Source organism: Penicillium odoratum, assembly GCF_028828045.1.
Source record: "Penicillium odoratum strain IBT 22623 chromosome Unknown utg000006l_segment0_segment0, whole genome shotgun sequence".
Lineage (NCBI taxonomy): Eukaryota > Fungi > Ascomycota > Eurotiomycetes > Eurotiales > Aspergillaceae > Penicillium > Penicillium odoratum.
In genome coordinates this window covers 3872459-3895618 of record NW_026643148.1, presented here as the reverse complement: position 1 = coordinate 3895618, position 23160 = coordinate 3872459, and the positions used below count along the sequence as shown (strand labels likewise).

The following is a 23160-nucleotide window of genomic DNA, read 5'->3' as shown; positions in this document are numbered from 1 at the left end:
TTATACTGCGGTCCTTGCTTCTTATTTGTTTTGTTCTTCGCATTTGGGAGCTATTTGTGCATTTACATGGCATGACTAACGATTACGCAGAATGATAAATTTGCACAATGATACTACAAAGTTTTGGAATCTACTACTTGGCTACTTGTCGTTAGAAATATGGCAGGGAATGTTATAGGATTTCAGGTAGAAGATCAAGAAAAGTAATCGGGTAGGTGACTGGGTAGGAGGTAGTGCAGAAAGTTAAGCTTCGATATGAAATTTCTTTTAGTATTGCCATATTCCTGATATCCAGTCTCTCTCTTGACATCCATCTCTCTTCGGAAAGCTAGCTGCACTTGGTTGGGTGAAAAATGGTGAAGGAAGAGCTAGGAATCTCAGGAGAAAGCCAAATTCCCAGGCCGAGGGACACTCCAAGATTGCTATACACTAATTTATCTTTAAATTCTGTCGACAGCACTGGCTCTGTTGGGCAGGGGAAGTAAGGGATACACAGCAGGCGGGAAACAGACGCAAGTATCAGATTGCATTCTGAGAGGGGTAAAGGAAGAAAGAGAAAGAGAGAGAGAGATTTAACTAAGACATACACGCGCTGGAACGAACGGAGGGTATCAGGTGACCTCACACTCCAACAAATTTCAACAAGAAGACGGCTACTAGTGCTCCCTTAATGCCCACAATGAAGTCCTATGCAGCCAACACTGCTATATGCACACAACAAATCAGTCCAATAGCCGAGCTCAATTTAACGACGCTGCTTTCTCGCGATATGCTCGTTAATAAGACTAATAGTTGACACAGCCTCCCTGTGCCAAGCAGTCTCACATCCATCGGGATTCTCCTCCATTGTTGCATCACAGCATTCGTATACAAAGCAGTCAGGATACTTCTTTTTCATATCCGGGTCCAGGTCTGCTTCATTAGGCCCAAACATATCGTTGTCAACGAACAAACGTGAATCTTCGTCCGCCAATGCACATGCTAGAAGGAAAATCAACAAATGATAAGAGAATTCGTTCATTACTGCCACTTGTGACTTACCTGGGTGGTATCGGCAAGCCTTCTTCGAGTTCTCGAGAACATCAAACTCTTTTTCGCAGTTTTTACATTTGGAATAACGGGGTCTCTTGCCCAAGAGTTGGGCTGGTGCGCGAGTGTCTGGTTTCGATTCAGTGTCTGACTCTGAATTCGATTCCGTATCTGACTCCGAATCCTCGTCTAAGTCCGAGTGGTATGAGAGCGGGTCTTTCGTTGGAACCACGGGGACGAGATTCTTGGCAACGAGTAGATGCTGGACAACCTTTGTTTTCGCTTCAGGAATTGTCTCACAGATGGACCTCAAAAGGACCCGCAGGACCGTGCTGGAGGCTGTTTCGATTGAGAAATCGAGAACACCCTCGTCAATTGTGGTTTCTTCAGTCTGCATCCTTTCGTCGTTGGTCTATCCTTCAAATATGAAATAGATTATGTTACTGACGACCGATATAGTGGATTGATTAATCGCGCGTGACTCTTTAGGCGTGAAAACATGACACGTCAAAACGCGGTTACGCAGTGCTGAGAGTCGTGTCAGGGCCCACTTTTATGGTCTGTGCCCTACATAGTATGTACAGTGAACCATATGGCGCATATGGTCAAGTGCCCTCTGCTCTTAAGCTTCTTTCCTTCTCTATAGCACCCAAGATCACATATTAACACTAGGCTTGCTATTTCAATAGCCTAGATTTTGATCAGATTGGATTTACTACCATAGATAAGTCTGAGAAGTGAAATACTTCAAGGTGGAAAGAGTAGAATAGGAGATTTTTTTAGGTCTCGAATTGAAGCACTGTTGAAAGAAGTATACGTATGGATGGATCATGATCATTTTGTTGTTGGTTTTCGTCTGTCAGAGCCACATGCGAATATATCACCGTCAGGCGAGGTTCTAACTGACCTCGGGAATTGCGACACGCATAATGTCAAAGCTGTAAGCTTCCTTACATCAATCGAGGTTCTCCATGTATTACCTACTAAACCCCTACATCCTGATTCATAATATCGAAACTCTGCGCCAAATAATCCCAGTCTGGAAACTCCGACCAATTAAAGTCCAAATTATCCAAATCCAAAAGCGGCGCCTCAATACCCTGAAGCGCAGCATCATCCACCAAAGGAAAATTATCCACAGCCTGCGGTTGATGCTGCTGCTTACTCGTAATAGAAGCATTAGAATTTCGAATCCGCATCGCCTTAGCTCGTAACTGCACAAGCATGGGCCACTTAGGGCCCGGATCAGGCCACGAGGGATCCCGCTCCGCGATCTCGAAATGTACGTTCACGCCACGCCAGGCTTCCTCCACGAAAGGACCTGTTGGGAAGACACACAGGTGCCATAGAATGTAGGTTAAGAGGTGGAACTGAGTGTATGTTGATGATAACCAGCGGAAGCCGCGGAGGAGCTCGTCTTGGTACATCTGGAGTCCAAGATGTAGTGCTTTGGACGCCATTCCGAGGAGCTGTTGTGTGGCTTCTGGATCTGGGGATGTGGTTTGGAGAACTTTTTGTCGGAGATGAACTTCTGCTTTGGAGAGGAGTACTTGGCTAAGCATTATTCCCATGCGTTGTATTGGGATGTCGGGGTCGCCATGTTGAATGTATTTTTCGTGTAGGAGGTTGCGGAATTGGGCGATTAGTTGCTCGGGTCTGGTGCCGTCTTGTGAATTGGTTGTTGCGCGGGCCATTGGGAGCCACATTTTGTTTACTTCGCAGATTATCAGGATGAATGACATTTCTGTCCAGCGGGGTTGAGAGGGAATCGCTTCAAGGGTTTTTTCCGTGAGATTCTGGTCGTCGATATTTGCGGGTAATTGGGCATCGCCGCCATATTCGTTTTCTGTTACTGTGATGCCGTGGTCCTCTGCCATGCGGCAATCGGTTGTGGATAGTATCCACCATAGCCGGCGGCGAATCTCACACTCCAAGGGTGATAGTTTGAAGTTCTTGCCATCGCGGTGAAGACCGATGGATTGTGCCGCTCGAATGGCTAGTCCACGTAAGGTGAAGCCAGACCTACCGCTATTGCTGTAACGAAGACATGTCTATACGAATGTTAGCGGACAATATTCGACTTGAGACCGCCATATCAACACACCAAATAGATTGTCAGCGCCTGTAGTGATGTCACAGTTGGGGAATCCAGAAAAGACGACTGGTACATAGCAAGTTCAATACCCTGTTGATACTGGCGCAGGTCCGCGCGTATTCCTTCATTTTCGGAGTTATCGGAACACATAGCAGTAGCAGCACCAAAGAATATCGCAAAGAGTAGACAGTGAACATCAAATGGAACAGAATCAGGCCTATTGATCGCGGCGAAAATACGAGGCTTAGTCGTCGGTACATGTATTACTTTGAGCACAGGATCGACCCGACTCAAAAATGTCTCCCAGAGCACCGTAGCCTGCCATCTACTCGGAAGTAGAGTCTTGATATCCAACGAGATGAGTTGCGGATTCGTAATTATACCATCAACCTTCATCTGCGGCGGCTTTCTAGCACAATTACTACTTGTATTCGGCGATCCCATCGCTGACTGCAGTTCATGTTCTTTCTCAAGTACCCGCGACAAGAACGGCTCATCAACATAATCACCATTTTTCACCAAAAACCCATGAGAATGCTGAGCCTGTGTCTGGCGACTCAAAACCACCGCACTAGATTCGCTCGACGCTCGCCCACCATCAATGATGGATTGAGCCGGTGAATAACTCGCTTGCTGAGGCGTTGGTTGTGCAGACTGTCCAGCAATCGAAGTAATAGACCGTTCAAGTTGCTCTAGTCGCGCCACTAGATCGGTGGAGGGAGTCTTTGGCGCTCGGCGCTTCACCCGTTTCGGTCCGGGATATTCACATGGCACATTGAGACGACTGCATTTGTTGCATGGGGAGCCCTTGTCGCAACGGACTTTGCGCTCGTGACAGCGTAGACAAGACCGTGCTACATTGTACCGGCGGTCCATTATGTCAACCGACAAAGTGGTCACGAATTCCTCTTGAAAACCGTAGATCGATGCGCATGGACCTTTTAAAGGTATATTCACTATGGAGGTCTTCGCGTGTAGGCGACACTGTCGCTTAGGCCAAGACTCGAAAGTGATGATGTCGGCATTTCGGATTTTGGAACGGCCGACGCTGATGGTCAAGTGGGTCCGTGCGCGAACCGGGGTAATGTACTGAGTAGACTACGTGCCAGGGAGAGACCATTCAGTGAACTAAAAATGGCCTCACTTACATCGCCAAGGAAGTCATAACTTTATTCTATGAGCTGAATCAGTCATGAGAATTGGTCATGGGAATATTTCTTTTTATTTCTTACCCATGTTTGGACATCTGGACTATAAAGTCGAACATTAACATCAAAGTGCCACTCAATTCATGTACAATGATAAGACTCATAAAATGATTAACCCATATCGAACCATAATAAACAGATCACCCGCTGATCACGCTAAAGGACACCACCGACCCAAAACAAAACTCCATTTCAATGACTGGAACACAAATTTAACCCGTCCAGAAGTTGACTCATCTCATGAAATAAGGAGATCGCGTACACTCATACCCTTTCTCCGTTGCACATCTCCGCCTCTGATCTCCTCGGGAGTAGAGAGGGAAGTGCCGGCAAAATGCTCGTTGATCGAGTCCGCGGTGCCCCTCCGGTCCTGAGTGAGCATGAGCAAAGCAGCAGAGGCCTCATGGTCAATACCTTGAATATCATGCAGCTTGTCCATAGCCGGGTTGATGGGACCTAATGCCGGGCTAGGCAGAACTGATGAAATATCAGGTAGGGTATGGACTGATGGCATGCGGGTGCGGGGGGAGAAGGAAGGAGATGTGTCCGAGATCATTGCGCTGCCGGGCATAATCTCTGGTGATTCAGAGGTGGAATAGGAGTATATTGATGATGGGGGACGTTGAGGGTGCTGGGAAGATTCGCCTGTTTCGGTGATGAATTCTGGAGATGTGGGTGATGGTGGTGCGGAGGTGTGGGTGGCGCCAGCTGTTTTGAGGTCTCGAATGCATCGTTCCAGGTAGTTCACGTAGTCGATGCTCGCCTAAGACATGTGAATTACTATATCAGAAAGAATAACATGGGGGAAGTACCTGAAGAATCGCCAGTTTGTGCATTTCTTGTCCTGTGCAGGCAGGAATCATATCTTTCAAAGTACCAAACTCCTCATTCATCTTGGATCGTCGACGTCGCTCAATCAAACTATGGGCTGTCTTGCGAGCAATTTTGCGTCCTGCTGCACTTGTGGCACTAGGCTGCTTCCTCTTTGAGGAAGTGGCGTCCTTGGTGGCTGATTCGGGTGATGTCTGAGCCGCTTTCCCATTCTCTTTCTTCGGAGACTTGGTAGTTGTTTGAGGTTTAGGCTTCATCTGTATAATTTTGCGGGTTCGAGTAGGAGGCGGTGGTAGTTCAAAGTCCTCCAGCGAGCGCTTTGTGGCGGTGCCTGACCGGGACTGTTGTGTCGATCTGTTGCGAGCCATAAGATCAGGAGAAGGTGGTGAGGCCGGGACGTATGTAGGATCTGATCGAGAGGAACGTCGACTAAATTGATCATCAACTTTAGAGGAGCCCAAAGCGGCTGGAGGTAAAGCGAAAGCATCGGTGGCATCAGCAGGTTGATCCTTGATAATGAATTCGCCCGACATGGCCGGGGTAGGAGGGAAACGGCAGCGAGACATGATCAAGTGGAGAACTATCAAGTATTGGAAAAGCCGAAAATCGTTGAGGAATGGAAGAAATACAGCAAGCACCTGAGGGGGGAAAGAAGGGGGGGGGGAAACCAAGCTGGGGAATTATATACCGAACGTAAGTATAGAAGGGCAGTGTCGCGTGCTTGGAGAGCCCACGAGCCGCAATGGACAGCGCTGATTGGTGCTACTGCGGAGCTCGTGCCCCAGGGAGCAAAGGGCATTTGCTGGCTATAAGTGGGGCAGTTTGAGCTTATCAGCAGGTACGGAGTAACGCCAATCACTTACTTCCCAGTACTACTATGAAAGTACCAGCAATGTCAATGATCAACGCTCGCCCAGAGGTGGAAGCCCAGCACGTGCGGCTTGTACTCGCAGTTAATTCTCCCACTCAGTGCATTCCGTACTTAACGAACTCTGGTTGCAACTACACTCAAACTTTGAGTTCTTCAGAGATTCGAGTGCACTGATGTTCAAGGGGAAAACCGGGTGATTCTTGCTAGGTAATTGATCTCATCTAACGTTAGTCTTCCCGACACGTTTTACTTTTGCCACCTTGCTGCGCTAATTTTTAGTCTTGCATACTTTGGATGCTACGTATCTCAACCGAATCCTCTCAATATTCGAATTATAATTGAAGGGAAATTTTAGATAAGGATTGGTTGAAAGGCTGCGATGCGCCTTGGTATTAGTATTAAGAAATGGGTTAAAAAATGAATTTTCAAGTATGCAAGTATTAGAGTATTTAAGGCTATAAGGCTATGTAACATTTTTCTTGCTCATAAAACAAAAAAACCCAATCCCGTATATCACAGTTGCTAATCTTTCTTCTCCACTTCCTACTTCTGGAAGTTGTCCGGCCGACACTTGCTCATGCACCGTGTGTATGTCTGCCAACTACAACCAATCAGTTAGACATTTCATCCACTAACCTAGAGAATTTTTACTTACCAGTACTTATCATCTTCAGGTACAGCAATAGTGCAAGTCTGCGCTTCTAAAGAACACAACTCATTGCAATGGTTGCTCCCTTTAGTAGGATTATCAATCGAGTTCAACCCGTGCGAGAGATGGTTGACAGTCTTATTCTTTGGAGTCGGTAATCCCGTCGTCAAAGGTACCTTGGCTGCGGTCCTGGTTGTGGTCGCATTCTGAGCGGTTGTTGAATTTGTGGGGACATGCACTGCAAGACGGTGCCCATCGTAAGGACCTGCAAGCCGGGGTAGGGCGGTCGTGGTGCTGGCTAGGGCAACAAGGCAAACACCGATGAGGCTTTGGATGTGCATGGTGGATCGGGGTTGAGTATGACAATGATAGGCACTTTGTTGATCTGATGTCAGGGTGTGGATATGAAGATCTTGACGATGGATGAGTGGTTTATATAGATCGACCTTCTAAGGTTCTACAAACGTCGGAAGATCTGAGGGGCTGGGGCTCTTTAGAATGCAGCGTTGCAATTGGTGCATAGAGATATATGGTAGACGATCCCTGTTTACAACATTCCACATTCCTATCGTGGGCTGGGGAGACTATCCATGGCACTCCTGGAAGATTGATGACCAAAAAAATTGCTTAAAGCAGTCTTGATGGCTTTTTAACCTGATTTCTCGATGTACTTCATTGCTCGAAGTGGTCTGATTCAGCTGTACATGTTCTGCTGGCCAATCTGCTTCATTGCTCATACATTCCAGAGAGCCGCTTTGATATCGACGACAACCAATGATGGTGGAGAATGATAGATCAAGAAAGACTTAGCTTTGCAAATCTACCGAGCAACGCGAATCAAGTATCGAAGTTCTTCATATGATAGGAGCAATGACCAGATTCAGTATAAGTCTCTCATTCTTGCTGTCTACACCTAAATGCTATTATTAGCTGTCACCTTTCCTGTCCAATTCAGTATATCGCTTCCAGATGTCTCCGGATGCTTTCTCTGAAGAAAATGACTGCAATGCCCAATAATTTGGTGAAGAGACAGGCTTCTATTCATCCAAAGTTGGACCATCGATATGTACAGCATCTATTCTAATCTCGTTTATAAAATTCTAACCAAACAGATTTTCAATCATAATCTGGCCAAAGTTGGCTTCCGCGGGCGATCCATCCATTCGCAAAATACGGTTACCAGCTCGAGCACTCAACCACAGGCCATGATCACTCGAGCTCTCGACATCACTTTCGATCTTATGGCGATTTCTGCGGTCAGTAATACACATACCACGAGTCCACTGTCCCGATGTTTCAATACGGATGTCCTCGGGGGAGTTGGCCGAAGGGACCCATTTGGGATCCTCGGCCGTGAGGGCATACCAGACACAGACTGGATCGTGCATACTCAACTCAGCATTATCTCCAACTTGACCCGGGTGTAGACGCTCCAAAGTGCGGAACGTATGTCCCATGAATGCATTGACCCACTCAGCCAGAGGAGAACCGGCAGAGAGAAGCGGGTCGACGGCTTTGCGGAGCTGACCGCGGGAGAGGTTGTGACGCAAAGTAATATCCAGAGGGAAAAGGCGCAGAGTCAATTGCTTGCTGAGATTTGCCGGATAAGGTTGTAGCAGGGTGCTAGTCGTCAATGGCAAGGTTGAGTTGGGATTGGGTGATGTGAGGGCGAATACTCGGGCAGCGGCGACGGCATCCGCATAAGCATTGAATTCGCCAACTGGGGTGACCTGTATGCATATCGATTAACCAATGCTGACTACCGGAATTAGACGACTTTCTTACATTTCCAGGCTCATTGATAGCACCGCCCATGACAACAACCTCCTTGACACGGAGGAAAGTCTCTGGATCCTCTGCGGCAGCCAAAGCCAGATTGGTAAGCGGTCCAACGGCCACAATGGTGATGGTATCGGGCTCATTCGCGCGGAGAGCCCGAAGAATTTCCTTATGGGCAGGAAGTCTGGAGGGAATATAAGAATGGTCATCAGGGCCGGCGCCTGTCTGCACTGGTTGGATGCCCTCGGGATCCAACGTCGGATCAAAGAGATGCTCCCAGGCGGTGCTGGGTGTGAGATGAGGGTGCTGTATTACAGGTTAATCTCTTTTTCCACGGTATAGAAGGGTCGGTACACACAGTGGCATGGATGCCGCCAAGGCCATCGGTTCCGTCTGCGGGGTTAATGTTAGGACCTTATCACCCCGCATTGACAATAAGATACGTACGGAAGTAATCTGCGAGCATCTTCTGGTTTTCCAATGGATCCTCTGCACCAACTGCGACTATTGGGCGAGAAGCACGCAGAGCACCGTAGCCTTCTGGCTTGCCGTTATCACGACGCCACTGCATCTCCCGCTCGAGGATGTGGAACATGGACACCGCATTGCGAAGACAGCTATGGAAAGTGAGCTCCTGTTCATGTCTCTCGGACATTGATACTCACCTCTTTACTTCGATATTACCAAAAGTCAAAGAAATTAGCAGAACCTCAACATCCTCTGGCTTGGCAGACAGAGCAAGCAGTAGGGCAAGGATGTCATCAATACCCTGGTTTGTGTCAGTATACAGCAAGGCAACCCCCAAATCGACTCACCTACCGGGTCAGTATCAATGATAATCTTCTTAGGTGTCATTTTGAGTTAATCTGATGAAAGTGGGATAAAAGATATGAGATTTGACGGTTATCGCTGATTTAACTGTTTCCCCCCATATCGACACCTCAGGCATGAACCTTTTAGATATGGTATACACGTGACGAGTATCCGCACTGGGCCGCACCACAAACGACCAATAAAGATACGATCATCTCGAAATACAACAGAAGCTCAAGCATCATGCTCCTATTCGTCTAATATTATTCTTGACCAGATGGGTGTCATGCGGAAATGCGTAGATGCATTATCGGTGGCGGGTACCCCCTTCCGACCCCTCGTGGCGGTAGAAGGCGTAAAAAGTACCTACATGTAAGGGACGGGGTTGGCCCGATCCCCTGCCGGATCGACACGAATCTTCTCGGTCATACAGCGATATATCAGAAAAGAGGATAAATAACAAAGACGGAACCTTGAAGGCCAATCACGCGCTAGCATGGAGTATTAACATGTTTACAGGAGGGGGGGAGACTGGAGACGTGGCCTGTTCGCGATCCCCCATTTGTTCTACTCTCCACTTGGAGAAGCGCATGGACGTTTGTTTGGTGGCTTTGAGACCCCCAAGGGGAAGTCCTGGTTAGTGTATTACAGGGGGTGTATTGATGGTAGTGGAGTTGATAGAAGCTATTATTTGGTGTCTGTGAATGTTTATTTTAAGTTGGAAGACAGATTTAAACATCCAATATGTAATTGATCTAATCAACCGTAGTAAATCTTTCGAAATCCAGAGATATATCTACCAAATTTCTCGCCTCAATTTGTGGGTAATCTCGCCCAGAGCCGTGTGATACGCCCCGTTTACAGTACCGTCGGACGCACCCCCTCGGATCCTCAGCGTGTCCTTTTCTGGCTCTCCTTCTCCTGTTCTCAGAGTTTCCTTCTTCTCTTCCCCCCCCCTCCCTTCCAACTGATTACCCCGAAGTGCTTTGGTTTACTTTTGGTATCGTTTTCTCTTTCTCCGAGCGCAGTTGAGTGTGAAGCGCCCCGGAATCTTCTTCAATCTGCGTCTTCCACACCATTGAACCCGACGACAACGGAGTTGACCATTTCGCTCAGCATTGATTGGGTCTTACGCTTAGAAACGCCCCATTACGATCAATCGCATTGCGCCTAGGCCACGAACAGATCGATGTACGGCCTGGACCTCTAAACTCTCCCCTCATCAAACCCTTTTTCGATACCGTCAACACCCATTTCGGCTTGTGGTTGCGCGTGTTAAATCAATTGTGCGCGTGCGCGACTGTCCTACCCTCCTTGGAGACCGAAGCCAAGTGGTGTGATCCTACACTATTTCTGATTCTTGACCGAGACCATATTAAAAACGGTACGTGTGGCGCACAGGGCAGTAGCATTTGAAGGCTACGGTGACTGATACTGATTGGTGCCACAGCATCATGACCATGAACCCCTATCTCAGTTGGGCTCTCCTGCTCGTCGTGGCAGGCGGCCTTGGCTGGTACTACACTAATGGCTCAACCCCGAAAGCCATCAAGACTCCTATCCGGGCTGTGGCGGAGAAGGCCGAGGCCACAGTTGCGCCCAAGAAGCAAAAGCGAAAGCCTGCACCTCAGCCAGCCAAGAAGGCTGAGGTGAAGACCGTGATCTCGCCTCCCACCACTGAAGATGAGCCGGAGGACGATGTCGACCGCAAGGAGATGGCTCGTCGCCTGGCCGCGATCAAGAACGGCGCCTCTCCCGCCATCGCTCCCTCCAGCAAGAACCAGAAGAAGAAGGCTAAGAAGGCCAACCAGCTAGAGAGTGGCTCTCACGCCTCTTCCACCACTGGCGCCGATGCCGATGACGATCTGTCCCCTGCTGTCTCCCCCCAGGTGAATGCCGTGCCCTCTGCTGGTTACGTCTCCGATATGCTGGAGTCCCCCGCCCCCGCCGCCTCGGTTCTCCGCGTCACCGGCAACATGGAGTCGGAGCCCAAGAAGCAGAAGGTCCAATCCTTCAAGCAGGTTGAGAACAAGAAGCAGCGCCAACAGCGCCTGAAGAACGAGGCCCGCAAGCAGCAGGTCCAGGAGGCGGAAGAGCAGCGCCGGCAGTTGCTCGAGAAGCAGCTGCACACCGCTCGTTCAGCTGAGCGTCGCGAGAATGCTCGATCCCAGGCCCCCACCACCAACGCTTGGCAGACCAAGGAAGCCCCCAAGGCCAACGGCACCAAGGCAGTTCCGGCCCCCGCCTCAGTCCAGCTTCTGGATACCTTTGAGGCCCCTACTGCTCCGGCCCAGAAGAAGTGGACCCAGGAGCTTCCCTCTGAGGAAGAGCAGATGCGTATTTTGGGTGCCGCCAACGGCGTCGATGAGTGGACCACGGTCTCCAAGAAGCCCAAGAAGAAGAGCGGCAAGGCCGATGAGAGTGTCAGTGATGCCAGTGCCTCCGAGAGCCAGCCTACTTCCGCCGCACCTCTCCCCGTTGAGCCTAAGGTCACTGTGACCCCAACCTACCTTCCCGATATCCTGCGCTCCCGTGAGAAGGGTCACCCACTGGACTCGGACTGGGCCGCTTAAGAATCCCCATCTCCATCCACAGGCCATTTCCATTTCCACCTATCTCTCTCTTCACCTTGACATGTATTTATTACCCTTTGACTTGGCTTTGGCGTTTTCGGGACTGTCCCATAATACCAGCACTTTCCCATCAAAATATGGGGAAGTTGCTCACAGCGCAATATCGTGGTGAAACCCTATCCCGAGGGATGGAATCTTCCAAAAAAGCACCATTGGGGCGATCTGTGTTTTTTTTTCAAGTTCAGCTGTATTACAATTGAGATATTTCCAATCATGATCTGATCTATTTCTGTGTAGAAGAATACCTAATTAGAATAAGAATGTGTATTATTGTCGTCACATTACCTATTTGAGTTTAGCGTAGAGTTCCGGTCATCGTGGCCTGAAGTGCACACTTGCTTTGTATACATTAGGGACGGGCTCCACCAGGTTATTTACTCCCCTCCGACCCTCCTTGAAACTCTACCTTTCAACCTATTCTTCTTTCCTCAGACTTCGTTCTTCTTTCTTTTTAAACCTCCTTCACATCCTTCCGCCATGGCCCAAATCCGTGGCACAGCGGGCTACAACCTAGGCCACCAGAACCCTTTCGGCGGGCCCGGTAGCGCAGATGCTACCAGCGACCCCAGTCCGCTCGACGCCATCCGCGAGCAGACTAGTAAGATTGAGGATTGGCTAGACACCATGTCCGACCCCGTGAAGCCGTAAGTGATTACCCTGGTTCTTTGGAAGCTCTTCAGCTCTCCTGCTTGCCGCATCCCCACAACACGAACAGACTAATTACCCCCAAACAAGGGGTCTCCAAGCTTGCTTTGACACGGTGTTGACTTGACATGAAACAGATACCTCCCTGCGATCGGCCGATTTCTCATTGTCGTCACCTTTCTCGAAGACTCGCTGCGCATTCTCACACAATGGAGCGACCAGCTAGTCTACCTCAATGATTTCCGGCACAGTAAGACTTCCTGAAGCATCTCCCGCTCCGTGACTCGCATTGGAACGTCTCAAGTCCTCAAGGACAAGATCACCACATACATCATTCTGGCATTTACAGGCACAATGGCTCTAACTCGACTTTTCCTTGTTCATAGTCCCATGGGGAATCACTCACATTTTCCTCATCGTCAACGTCATCGCCATGTCCATCTGCTCAACCCTCGTCATTGCCCGCAAGCACACTGAGTACGCCGTCGCAGGATTGCTGGGGGTGGTCATCACACAGGGTCTGGGATACGGTCTCATCTTCGATCTCAACTTCTTCTTGCGTAACCTGAGTGTTGTCGGTGGTCTACTTATGGTTCTGTCGGACTCCTGGGTGCGGAAGAAGTTCGTTCCCGCCGGTCTGCCCCAGCTCGACGAGAAGGACCGCAAGATGTACGTCCAGCTTGCTGGCCGTGTGCTGTTGATCTTCCTGTTCGTCGGATTCGTTTTCTCCGGTCAGTGGAGCTTCTGGCGCATTCTGGTCAGCCTGTTCGGTCTGGTCGCGTGCGTAATGGTCATTGTCGGCTTCAAGGCCAAGTGGAGCGCCATTGTTCTTGTTGTGCTTCTCAGCGTGTTCAACGTTTTGGTGAACAACTTCTGGACGGTATGATTGGTATCTTTCTTTCTGGTCTAGCTTAACGACTAACTCAGCCACAGCTCCACCCCCACCACCCGCACAAGGACTTTGCCAAGTACGACTTCTTCCAGATTCTGTCGATTGTGTATGTTCCCTGGCTCTTGATATTCCATTTTTTATTTTCTAATCTACGTTTAGCGGCGGTCTCTTGCTGCTGGTCAACACCGGCCCAGGCCAATTCAGCATGGACGAGAAGAAGAAGGTCTACTAGAGCAGAGTAGATGAATACAACCATCCCACTCTTCTCTATATACCCATCTCTGGTACTCATTCGATCTACAACCAAATTCGCCAAAGACAGACATTGGTCCAAAAGAGAGCAAATGCCCATGCACTCCCGGATAAGCCCATAACGACCTTATACTCAAATTCTATTTGATCCCAAATGTCAGATGCTCTTCGGCGATTTATTTGTCTATCATTTGAATGCTTAAGAGCCATCATTTACCATTAGGATCATCCATTCTTCTACGCCCATCTGTCTACTTGTTTGCTTTTTTCCACTCATACGCCTCAGGGGATTGATACCTGGTTATATCCATTCTGTCTGTCGGCGCATCTGATTAAATTTTTTTTTTTTCTTTTTGGGGTTCAGCCACTTTTCGAGCAAAAAATGGTGTATCCTGTGCATGTAGGATGGTTGCACTGAGTTCATCTATTGCGATCAATCTATAACGAATGACAAGTTGCATTGAAGTCACGAGTCAGATGTTTGAAGCTTTTTGCATACTTAACAAGTATATGGATGTCGTAGAGTCTGGCACTGCAGGTCTAAAGTATCTATCAATCTCCTAATACACTGGCTTGGTAATTTTGATTTGGAAGATGGTTTTCAAGTCATTGTTTTCAGAAAAATTGCAACATTCCAAGGTAAGGCCATCATCTAAGTAGATAATATATCTATGGGTTACCGTACGTTGCAATCGAAGGTTCAATGTCTCGTGGACTTTACGGCCCTGGGATCTGAGTCAACCAGGAAAAGTCTCCCGAGAGATTTCTATGAAGTATGTAAAAAGTTATGCGTTCTTGTGATCCCTACAACATTCATTGGAGCAGAGTATGATCCAGTTAAAACATGTAAACTACAAATCTCTGCACACTTTTTAAAAAATTTCAAATGGATTCATGCTATGTATACGCCGTGTTTGACATAACGGACAGAGTGATTAATATACAAGGTGAGGGAGAAACAAAGGTCTAGGGATAGGAGTAAAGGATAGGAAAATTGAGGCAAAACCTTATGCACGAAAGCGGCAGTGATCGACAGGGTTCAAAATGGGAACCTGAATAGCAAACAGAAAGGGGGAAGGGAAGGAATGTGGAAGGTGAGGATTTGTTGTAAAAAAAACTCGCCGCCTTGCATCATCGTGTGGTGCTGGTTCCAATCGAGTTCTTTGATTGGGTTCTCATCCTCAGCGTTCCGTTCTGTGGCATGTGCTGGGCCGGCCATGCAATTTTTTTCAAGCCAGGGAGGATGAGTAGAAGGGCGTGATGATGGCGGAAATGAAAAACGCTTGCTGTTCTTTTTGCACAAAACGCCTGGTAGCCAGTAGAGAAACGAGAAAAGGAAATAGAAATCGAGAGGAAGTTTGATGTCGAGTTTTCGAAGATCGGAGTGAGTTTGAGGGGTCGTAGAATTGAGGTGATGAAAGTCCGTTAGATATCCATGCTCCAGCGCCATGGACGAATACGTTCTAGTTGACCGTATCCGACCTCATCGGGGTTTTCATCATTGATCTCGAGGTGGAGAAGATGGACCTTGTGTTTGTTATCGGGGCGGTGCAAGGTGGAAAGCGTTTTAGATATTTGTGGACGACGCAGTACTTTATCACTGTCATCGATTGATTTAGAAGCCCTCCGTGTTTCGGGGGTGTCGGGATATTTCCAGGACGCAGTGGGAGATAATTCGTCGCTGTTGGCCATAGAGAACATGGAATCGGATGGAGAATGCCCTGAGAACTCGAAGTCTTCCCGTGAGATACTATTGGAGCGTTCCCGCACGCGGCTTACAGAAGGTCGTCGCGGCAAGTTCTGTTGAATGAAATCTTTGTCGAGGGCTCTGTCGTTACTGATACGTTCTGCCTGTGCAGGGATTTCCGTACGGCGAGAGCCAAGTTGGGTGACACGAGACAAACGGTCGCCAGGTAGACCACCTACACTGTCGCGAGGAGAATTGGCAAAGGTTGCCTTGCCTACCATGACCCTCGCGCTGGGCGGTGGTTGGAGCATCCATCGAGTTTCTGCACGGCACTTCGGGCCGCTGACAATTGGAGGGTGAAGATCATTGACAGGGGGTACGCGAGCAGTGTAATATTTGGATTGCTCATGAGGGTCTGCACGACCAAGGCCTGAAAAGCCAATTGAGGATCCTTGTACATCCTGACCCCAGAGCGGCTCATCCTCGCGTTGGTATCGCATCCGGTTCCACCGTTCGCCGAGCGGATTCTTCAGGCTCCCACTCTTGTCTTTCATCTGCGAAAGTTCGTCGGTGTTCCAGCTGTTCGTCCGTTGAGGATTGCGATTGCCGCCCCGGCGAGTTGGAGGTCCCGGACCTAGGACAATTTCCTCCCGCCACCCTTCATTGGTGCTGAATGGAGTCGGCTGCGGGAATGGACGGGGCTGATCGGTAACGAGGTTGGTGTCGTATTGCTCCTGCAATCGTTGTGATCGAACGGCATCCTTCTTGCGTTTACGGCGCCCTCGGGCTTCTGCACAAGGGGTGCAGGTAGCATAGTAAAAGACAGCCGACTGCGCGCCCCGGTAGAGCCACATGATGCGGGGGAGGGGTCTCCTCTTGCTTCAATTTTTCTGTCTTTTGTCTTGTCTGATAAGTTTCCTATATCTTGAGGCGTAGCCCAAGAACACGCTCACGACGGGCTTTGTGCCCGGGAGAATTGGTGGATCTGACCCGATAGTATGGTGTTCAGAGACGATAGAGACCACATGAAGGGCTTGTGGAGTAGGTTAAAAGGGGGATAGGAGGATCGACGTGGGTAAAAAGAGATAGTTTCAGAGAGAAATAGCCCAAACGACCAGCGATGGGGGCGGATGTGGAGGAAGAGAAGGGATGAAACGGGAAATGGGAAATGGGAATGGGGGATAAGGGGAGGTTTGGGGGGTTTTGGGTCAAGATGGGGCAGTGTCACATCGGTACTTCTGATTACGCTCTCTTGGCTATGGTTACGCTTGTACCTTCTACCCAATCTACTTCGTACATCGCTTCTTTTTTCTCTAATTTGGACTTTGATTTAATTGTTTCTATATCTTTTTATTATATCTTTTGTGTGACTATTGGGCTTAAATCTCGGTTGACGTGTCTTATTTCTTGCCCTATTGCGCTTTGTCCATTTGACCGCATCTTTACTCGCCCAAGGTCAGCTACATAACACATCTGCGCCTATGATGCATGAGACCGGGCAAGTCAAACCCTTTAATGGGACAGGCAACAAGATCTTCATCTGTTACAAGGATTAATATCTCCTCAACCTAGCTAGTCTTGGCATTCTCCCGCTGTGGAGTGCGCGGACTCTTCGCGGACTCTCTGCCGGAAACGGTCTTGAAAAGGGGGGGGGTTATGCAAACTATCCAGATTCCTACAAGTACCTAAAATGCTTTTGGTTACGGAGTATACACGAATAATGCATGTCTGGTTTTGGTGGTCTCCATTCTCCACTTTCGCCGAATGGCGTAGGGATATTCCTGGTAAAAAGTATTCCATACATAAGAATCTCCACCCAAAGAATACCCAACTGAATTCTGTTTTGGTCGGGAGTGATGTTCTCATGCTGATTATTATTCCAACTGTCATCATGTCGAGCTACCAACAAGAAAGTGGCAAATCCAGCATGTGAAGCCGTCAAGATTCCTGCCATTTCATCATGGAAGCAAAATGATAAAGGCGTCACAATCCCCGATGATCCGCGATGAATCGTGACAGAAAAAGAAAAGGAAACGCGCGGACCCCAGGGTGCATACGCATGTTGGAGTATGGAGTCGAGTCTCGGTTGGATTTCAACTGGCAAGGTATTTTCGCGGCACCAATTCACCACAAATGGCCTTTTCCCTGCGAGTCGGTTTGTATGCAGAATATTCCCCCGTATCCACCAACGCCCGATATATTAAAAATCAATGATTATTGCGATCCGCTCATGCATTCTTCGTATCCCGAATCACTTCACCCTTCACTTTAGTCCAGTCGATGTCGGCATCAATCTTCTCGTCAACTTCGCCGCAGGCTACCACGTTATCACCTCGAATCAAGTAAAGCCCATGCTCAATTTGTGATGAGGGCTCGTCATCTTCGGGGGTGCGAATGATCCGTTCGACGGTCTCGGTGAGCACAAGATTGGTAAGTTGATCAGTGGAGAGGAGGTTGCCAAGTAGTGTTCGACCGTCCACGGTCAAAATGAGCACTTTCTCTGTAGAAACGATGGTATTTTAGCATGTTGATCAGGTTACAGACAGCTTTGGGAAAGCTTTGAGAAAGCCTACTATTGATGTAAGGTTGGAGAGACATGGTGAGATTAGAAGTTGATGAGATCAGCCAGCAGCTTGTTTTTGCTTGGGTGTGTCCAGGTCGTTGTTAATTGGGCCTTGTTGTCGCAAAATGGTGTTCGCGAAGCTATGCTCTTGGTTGGGATGGTTCAAGCTTGAGGCGAAGAAGCGACTTGGTAGCCTGAGTCCACTTGGATGGTGTAAGAACGGATGAAATCTGAGGGTATTCAGCGCTAATGGCGTTACACAAAATTGAAAGAAGTCGAAGGAGGAGCGGTTAGAGCGAGTGAGCAATGGGCGTGGGATGAACAATGAACATCTCGGGGGTTTTGCTCGTGTTTGCACTGATTGATTATTGTCACGTGATATATAGCTTTAAACTACATATACTGAATCGTCGGTGTTATGATATTTTCAATGCTTAAAGTTGAAACAAATAATAATTGATTCAAACTTTGAAGCTTATTTGCATATGAAAAGAACCGCTGTGTGAAAAATGTCAATCTAGGTCCACGGGTACTACATATACTTGCATTGTTTTTGGTATTTGATAGCTTGCATTCATTGTTCTATTGAGGAGTATATATCTCCCAATCCCATGGGCATGATTCTTAATACTAAAAACAAAAGTCTGTGTACAATTCAAAAATAGATTTACATGAGACACAAAACTTGCTTTGATCAGAGCCTACTAGGTAGCGCTGTATATATGTAGCTTTGGAGGTCGAAGATATATCATCCAGATCGACAGGTGATTGATTGCCCAAACCGTGGGCGAAATAAAAATTTCCAATGTTGAACCCATTATGTATTGAAGCAAAAAGGCAATAATTGGCTAATTTACTTAGCCTTAAACAGAGCGGAAGTCTTGGCGTCACCAATATACCCATTGAGATCCACTGAAGCCGCCGACGGCTGGAATAGAGCAATCCAGCAAACATGCACGTGAGCTGTACATGTGGGTACCCCATAACCTTTCATATTATTACAGAATAGAGATAAATATTTGTATTCAGGTTGGAACCTTCAATTTTGGAAAGGTACTAATCGAACTTGAAGTTTTATATGATGTATCGCAATTTACTAATTGTGCACGATATCAATCGCCTGCAATGTCCCATGCACTCAGATCAATCCGTCATTCACTTAAGATGATACGGCACACTGCTGATTTTCCCGGCACGATACTTGACCGGGAGAGTTCTGGCAAACCTCCGAGGTGCCGGAAGCATTGCATCGCCTGGGAACTTGAAGCGGGGGTCCACTATGTGTAGATGGCCATTTGTAGGTTGGCTGTGGGCGGGTGCAGCGGGTGAGCCGCCATTACTGAGAGTATAGGCACTAGGGTTCATTGGTGAAGGGGATGGAATAGGCGATGGGCGGAATGGCGATGGCGATGGCTCACTCGGGGGCGGGGGAGGAGCGCTTGGAGGAGAAACTGGCGGAGGTGGAGGAGGAGCTGCCGGGGCTGCAGCCGGTGGGTGTCCAAGAGCACTGCGGGCAGCCTGGGTTGCGATTGATGGAGGAGCTCCAGGTGGCGGTGGGGGAGCAAATGAGCGCCCAGGAGCTGCGGGAGGGGGAGGTGGAGCCCGTAATGAGGTTGGAGGAGGCGCAGACGGAGGAGGCGGTGGAGGTGCAGATGGCTTTCGAGACACCGGGGGTGGGGGTGCCCGGGCAACCGCAGGAGGTGGCGGGGGAGCACGAGGAGGAGGGCTCTCAGGAGCGGAGCGGGTACTTGGTGAAGAGAGAGTAGAGGATGGCCGTGAACCAGGTTTCGGGGGAGCCTTCTTCAGACTTGCCACTAATGGGTTCACAGGTGGCGCAAGCGGTGAATCTGAAGATGGAGGAGGCGGCGGCGGCCGTATCCCAGGTAAACGAGGGGCTCCTGGGGGTGGAGGAGGTGGTGGTGCAGCAGGCGCCGGACGGGAAGCCTCGGAGTCAGATAAATATGGAGAGTCTTGTCGGTTGGCACCTGTATTGACACCGCCACGACTGCGCAATTTTGGCATGCCACCCGCAAATAGACCACCTAAATGCGGTGCTGGAGAGTCAGAAGCTCCACCGGAGCCCAAGCCAGATACTCCTTCACTGTTGCTTCGTAATCTATTGGCGGCAGGCCCAGACGGGACAGGCGGTGCAAGTCCTACGGGAGGTGGTCTTATGCCTGGAACTGGCGGTGCAGATCCCATAGGCGGTGCAGCTGAACTGCCTCCAGTATTTCCAATAATAGGCGCTGATCGATCATTGGTAGTGGCTTTCTTCAATTTAGCACCTTTGTGAATATCAGACAGTAGAGCGCCCTGTTCAAAGTTAGTCAGCTGCTTCTCCCCGGACCAGCTGATACAGCCAATTTATGATGATCAAAATCATATCAGTCCCAATGTACATACTCTGCCTTTTACTTCGCTTTTCGATGGTCTGGACGGTAAAGCTGCCGGAGGTGGTGGGGGAGGGCCACCGAATCCTCCGGGAGGCGGCGGCGGAGGGGGAGGAGGGGGAGGAGGCATGTCGAGAAAAGAGCGTTATATCTAATAAGAGTGTTGAATATGATGCTGCATGGGATGCTTAATGGCGCATTAGGAGGGGGAAGGATGTTGCGCTCCTTGACCAGAAGGAGGTGTGTAAGGCAGAAGTAAAGACGTCAGATACGGGGAAGGGAACAGGCGAAAAGTCTCCGCCTTGAGCCTCTCTCCTATCAGAAAAACCACCATCTCAACCACCATTTTCTTAGCCCAACACCCAATCCACCATGAACAGAGTAGCCTTGAGGGCCCAAAGGGGCTCAAGGTCTCAAGGAGCCATTTGTCATTATTGTCAATTCTCAACTGCGACACCGCAACGCCTTCCCTTCGCTCGGTCACCCACGATCCAAGCCCGATCCTCGAACAATAACCCTGCGCTACAATTGTTAAGAACAAACACTCGATCCCCATTACCCTACCCGCTTCTCAACTTGCGTACATTTGCATCCGACTCCACCAATTTTGGTTTAGAAATCCAACAAATCGAAAGGGATGCGTCGGCTTTGCACCAGTCCGACCAAGTCCCTTCCAACGAATCCGTGGTGAAACTCCTCCAGAAATGCCAAAAGATCGCCGAGTCCCTAGTATCGCGAGAGCACGATCATCCCGAAGGTTCCGCAAATGACGAAGGAAACGCGACCTCATCGTTACTGGAAATGGAGGAGAAAAGCACCAAGCCCGCACCGCAAGCAAAGTCGTCAACCAATCTGGATCCCCGACTTGCAGACACTATCTGCCGTATCACAACCGACATCCTGAAAGACGAAAAAGTGTTCATCACCCCGGAAGCCCTAGAAAGCTACACCAAGACCCAAACTCTCTTGGAGCGAGCAGAACACCTCCCCGAGATCTTCCACATGTACGCCAACAAGCCCGTTCCAGAGGAAGGAAGCTCGCCGATTAAATTCCTCAAGGCGAAACCCAAGAGCATTAACAGTGCTGTCCCCGCTGAACTTGCGAATATGGCTCTTGACGTGGCTATCGCGCAGAAGAACCTCTCGCTGGTCCTGGCGATTATCGACAATACTTTCTGTGCACCTGCTTTCCCTCGCGCGAAGATCTTCAAGAAGGCTAGTGTACCCTTGGTCGGATTAGCTGCTGCTCCTGCGGCATGCTATGCGCTCGCCTCGTGGGCGGCGACTTTCCAGAATACTATGGATCCTAGCACAGCGACTGGAATTGCTTTCGCTGCTTCCTTGGCCTACGTTGGTGGTACTTCGTCTCTTGGAATTATGGCTATCACTACAGCCAATGATCAGATGGAGCGGGTGGTTTGGTTATCTGGTATTCCTTTGCGGCAGCGATGGTTGCGAGAAGAGGAGCGGGCGGCGATGGATAAGGTTGCCGTTGCTTGGGGTTTCAAGGATCCTTATATGCGTGGTGAGGAGGTCGGTGAAGAGTGGGAGAGTCTCCGCGAGTTTATTGGTATGCGCGGTATGGTTTTGGATAAAACAGAGTTGATGGCAGGCATGGAATAGAGCCAAATATGTACTATCAAATGTCATCAAGGCAATGTATAACATTAACGTTTACGTCTACTTTGTACAAGATTAAATATGTTGAGACCAAGTCGTGAGCTTCATTTTATTTTTAGGGTCACTAAACTATGACACCCTCACTTCTCGGACATCTCTAGATTACCTCAGCACAATAAAGTGATGAAGAATCTAGTAGATGCGCTTGGGGGGAGACATGGAAGCCTTGATGACAAGGCTGCCAACGTTCTGCCAGCCCTTCTTGAGCAGGGAGACGAGGTAGTTGATGGACAGCATCAGGTTACCAACGAGCTCCTCAGTACCCATGCCGACGTTACCGACGGCAACACCGAGACACAGAACCTTCTTAAGCTGGAACTTAATGGTGGACTTGACGTCGTTGACCTTGTTGGCCATGTCCTCGTTGTGGGAGATGGGAGTGGGGAACTTGCCGGCTATAGAAAAAGTTAGAAACTGCAAGTTATGCAAGTGTGTGGTGGTTGAAACATACCCTTGGACAGACCGGGACCGAGAAGACGGGGAATCTGCTTGATCAGAGCCTCGGAAGCAAGGAAGGCATCGTACTTGCGAGCAAGCTTCTTGATGAGCTTCTTGTTCTTGTTGAGCTTCTTCAAGTCGTCGGTGGACATAGCATCGATACCGTGGTGCTTAGCACGGTCAAGATCGTGCTGGTCACCAATGATACTGTAGTTGTCCGTCAGCCATGTGTTCAGAGTTTTACTTCCATCACCGTTCTTCGCGGCGGGGTTTGCGTGCGGGTGGGCAAACGTACCAGATGGCCATGTTGGGACGGGGAACGATGGGCAGCTTGATGGTACCAGAGAAACGCTTGTCACGCTGGGGGTCGTAGTTCTTCAGGCCGATCTGAAGCTCAACGGTCTCGAGGAAGTTACGCTTCTTCTCGTTGAGCGAGTAGTCGAGCAGCTGCTGGACATTCTCGCGCACTCCGGCTGAGGGGGCATTAGAAATGTTCGGTTTCAATGTAGAGATGAGTATTGTATCAAAACATACCGACTGTGATCTTGGACATGATGGCGACAGTCTTCCAAAAGAATACTTAAGGTGTGGCTCAGCGCAAGTGTCTTGAGAGAGAAGAAAAAGGTTACCGCAAATTTCTCCGCTTGTGGGCACGAGAAGGCGCTAGTCTAAATGAGGACTAGCCTTGCCCTCAAACGAGATCGA

General features: G+C 49.0%; 12 protein-coding genes across 12 annotated transcripts; 3 read left to right on the top strand and 9 right to left on the bottom strand.

Annotated features, from left to right (window-relative positions):
• Positions 1-745: 745 nt before the first annotated feature.
• On the bottom strand, positions 746-1426 carry N7520_009835 (uncharacterized protein; the record flags this gene model as incomplete). Its single annotated transcript, XM_057143769.1, has 2 exons — positions 746-981; positions 1042-1426. The coding sequence occupies 2 exons, from the start codon at positions 1424-1426 to the stop codon at positions 746-748; spliced, it is 621 nt and encodes a 206-aa protein (XP_056993057.1).
• A 586-nt stretch (positions 1427-2012) lies between these two features.
• N7520_009834 (uncharacterized protein) lies at positions 2013-4000 on the bottom strand (the record flags this gene model as incomplete). Its single annotated transcript, XM_057143768.1, has 2 exons — positions 2013-3080; positions 3134-4000. 2 exons carry the CDS (start codon positions 3998-4000, stop codon positions 2013-2015), a joined length of 1935 nt encoding a protein of 644 aa, XP_056993056.1.
• A 570-nt stretch (positions 4001-4570) lies between these two features.
• Positions 4571-5729, bottom strand: N7520_009833 (uncharacterized protein; the record flags this gene model as incomplete). The annotated part of the gene is made up of 2 exons (XM_057143767.1): positions 4571-5095; positions 5145-5729. 2 exons carry the CDS (start codon positions 5727-5729, stop codon positions 4571-4573), a joined length of 1110 nt encoding a protein of 369 aa, XP_056993055.1.
• An 848-nt stretch (positions 5730-6577) lies between these two features.
• On the bottom strand, positions 6578-7024 carry N7520_009832 (uncharacterized protein; the record flags this gene model as incomplete). Its single annotated transcript, XM_057143766.1, has 2 exons — positions 6578-6635; positions 6690-7024. 2 exons carry the CDS (start codon positions 7022-7024, stop codon positions 6578-6580), a joined length of 393 nt encoding a protein of 130 aa, XP_056993054.1.
• A 759-nt stretch (positions 7025-7783) lies between these two features.
• On the bottom strand, positions 7784-9317 carry N7520_009831 (putative nucleoside hydrolase; the record flags this gene model as incomplete). Its single annotated transcript, XM_057143765.1, has 6 exons — positions 7784-8413; positions 8469-8768; positions 8821-8855; positions 8910-9079; positions 9128-9231; positions 9282-9317. The coding sequence occupies 6 exons, from the start codon at positions 9315-9317 to the stop codon at positions 7784-7786; spliced, it is 1275 nt and encodes a 424-aa protein (XP_056993053.1).
• Positions 9318-10729: 1412 nt separating this feature from the next.
• N7520_009830 (uncharacterized protein) lies at positions 10730-11848 on the top strand (the record flags this gene model as incomplete). Its single annotated transcript, XM_057143764.1, has 1 exon — positions 10730-11848. The coding sequence occupies one exon, from the start codon at positions 10730-10732 to the stop codon at positions 11846-11848; it is 1119 nt and encodes a 372-aa protein (XP_056993052.1).
• A 537-nt stretch (positions 11849-12385) lies between these two features.
• N7520_009829 (protein ERV29) lies at positions 12386-13677 on the top strand (the record flags this gene model as incomplete). The annotated part of the gene is made up of 5 exons (XM_057143763.1): positions 12386-12552; positions 12691-12803; positions 12940-13433; positions 13487-13551; positions 13605-13677. The coding sequence occupies 5 exons, from the start codon at positions 12386-12388 to the stop codon at positions 13675-13677; spliced, it is 912 nt and encodes a 303-aa protein (XP_056993051.1).
• A 1445-nt stretch (positions 13678-15122) lies between these two features.
• On the bottom strand, positions 15123-16238 carry N7520_009828 (uncharacterized protein; the record flags this gene model as incomplete). The annotated part of the gene is made up of 1 exon (XM_057143762.1): positions 15123-16238. The coding sequence occupies one exon, from the start codon at positions 16236-16238 to the stop codon at positions 15123-15125; it is 1116 nt and encodes a 371-aa protein (XP_056993050.1).
• Positions 16239-17612: 1374 nt separating this feature from the next.
• On the bottom strand, positions 17613-17982 carry N7520_009827 (U6 snRNA-associated Sm-like protein LSm8; the record flags this gene model as incomplete). The annotated part of the gene is made up of 2 exons (XM_057143761.1): positions 17613-17884; positions 17958-17982. The coding sequence occupies 2 exons, from the start codon at positions 17980-17982 to the stop codon at positions 17613-17615; spliced, it is 297 nt and encodes a 98-aa protein (XP_056993049.1).
• A 1120-nt stretch (positions 17983-19102) lies between these two features.
• Positions 19103-20467, bottom strand: N7520_009826 (putative proline-rich, actin-associated protein Vrp1; the record flags this gene model as incomplete). The annotated part of the gene is made up of 2 exons (XM_057143760.1): positions 19103-20260; positions 20351-20467. 2 exons carry the CDS (start codon positions 20465-20467, stop codon positions 19103-19105), a joined length of 1275 nt encoding a protein of 424 aa, XP_056993048.1.
• A 242-nt stretch (positions 20468-20709) lies between these two features.
• N7520_009825 (uncharacterized protein) lies at positions 20710-21960 on the top strand (the record flags this gene model as incomplete). The annotated part of the gene is made up of 1 exon (XM_057143759.1): positions 20710-21960. One exon carries the CDS (start codon positions 20710-20712, stop codon positions 21958-21960), a length of 1251 nt encoding a protein of 416 aa, XP_056993047.1.
• A 189-nt stretch (positions 21961-22149) lies between these two features.
• On the bottom strand, positions 22150-23008 carry N7520_009824 (60S ribosomal protein uL1; the record flags this gene model as incomplete). Its single annotated transcript, XM_057143758.1, has 4 exons — positions 22150-22412; positions 22469-22662; positions 22751-22928; positions 22990-23008. The coding sequence occupies 4 exons, from the start codon at positions 23006-23008 to the stop codon at positions 22150-22152; spliced, it is 654 nt and encodes a 217-aa protein (XP_056993046.1).
• Positions 23009-23160: the final 152 nt, after the last annotated feature.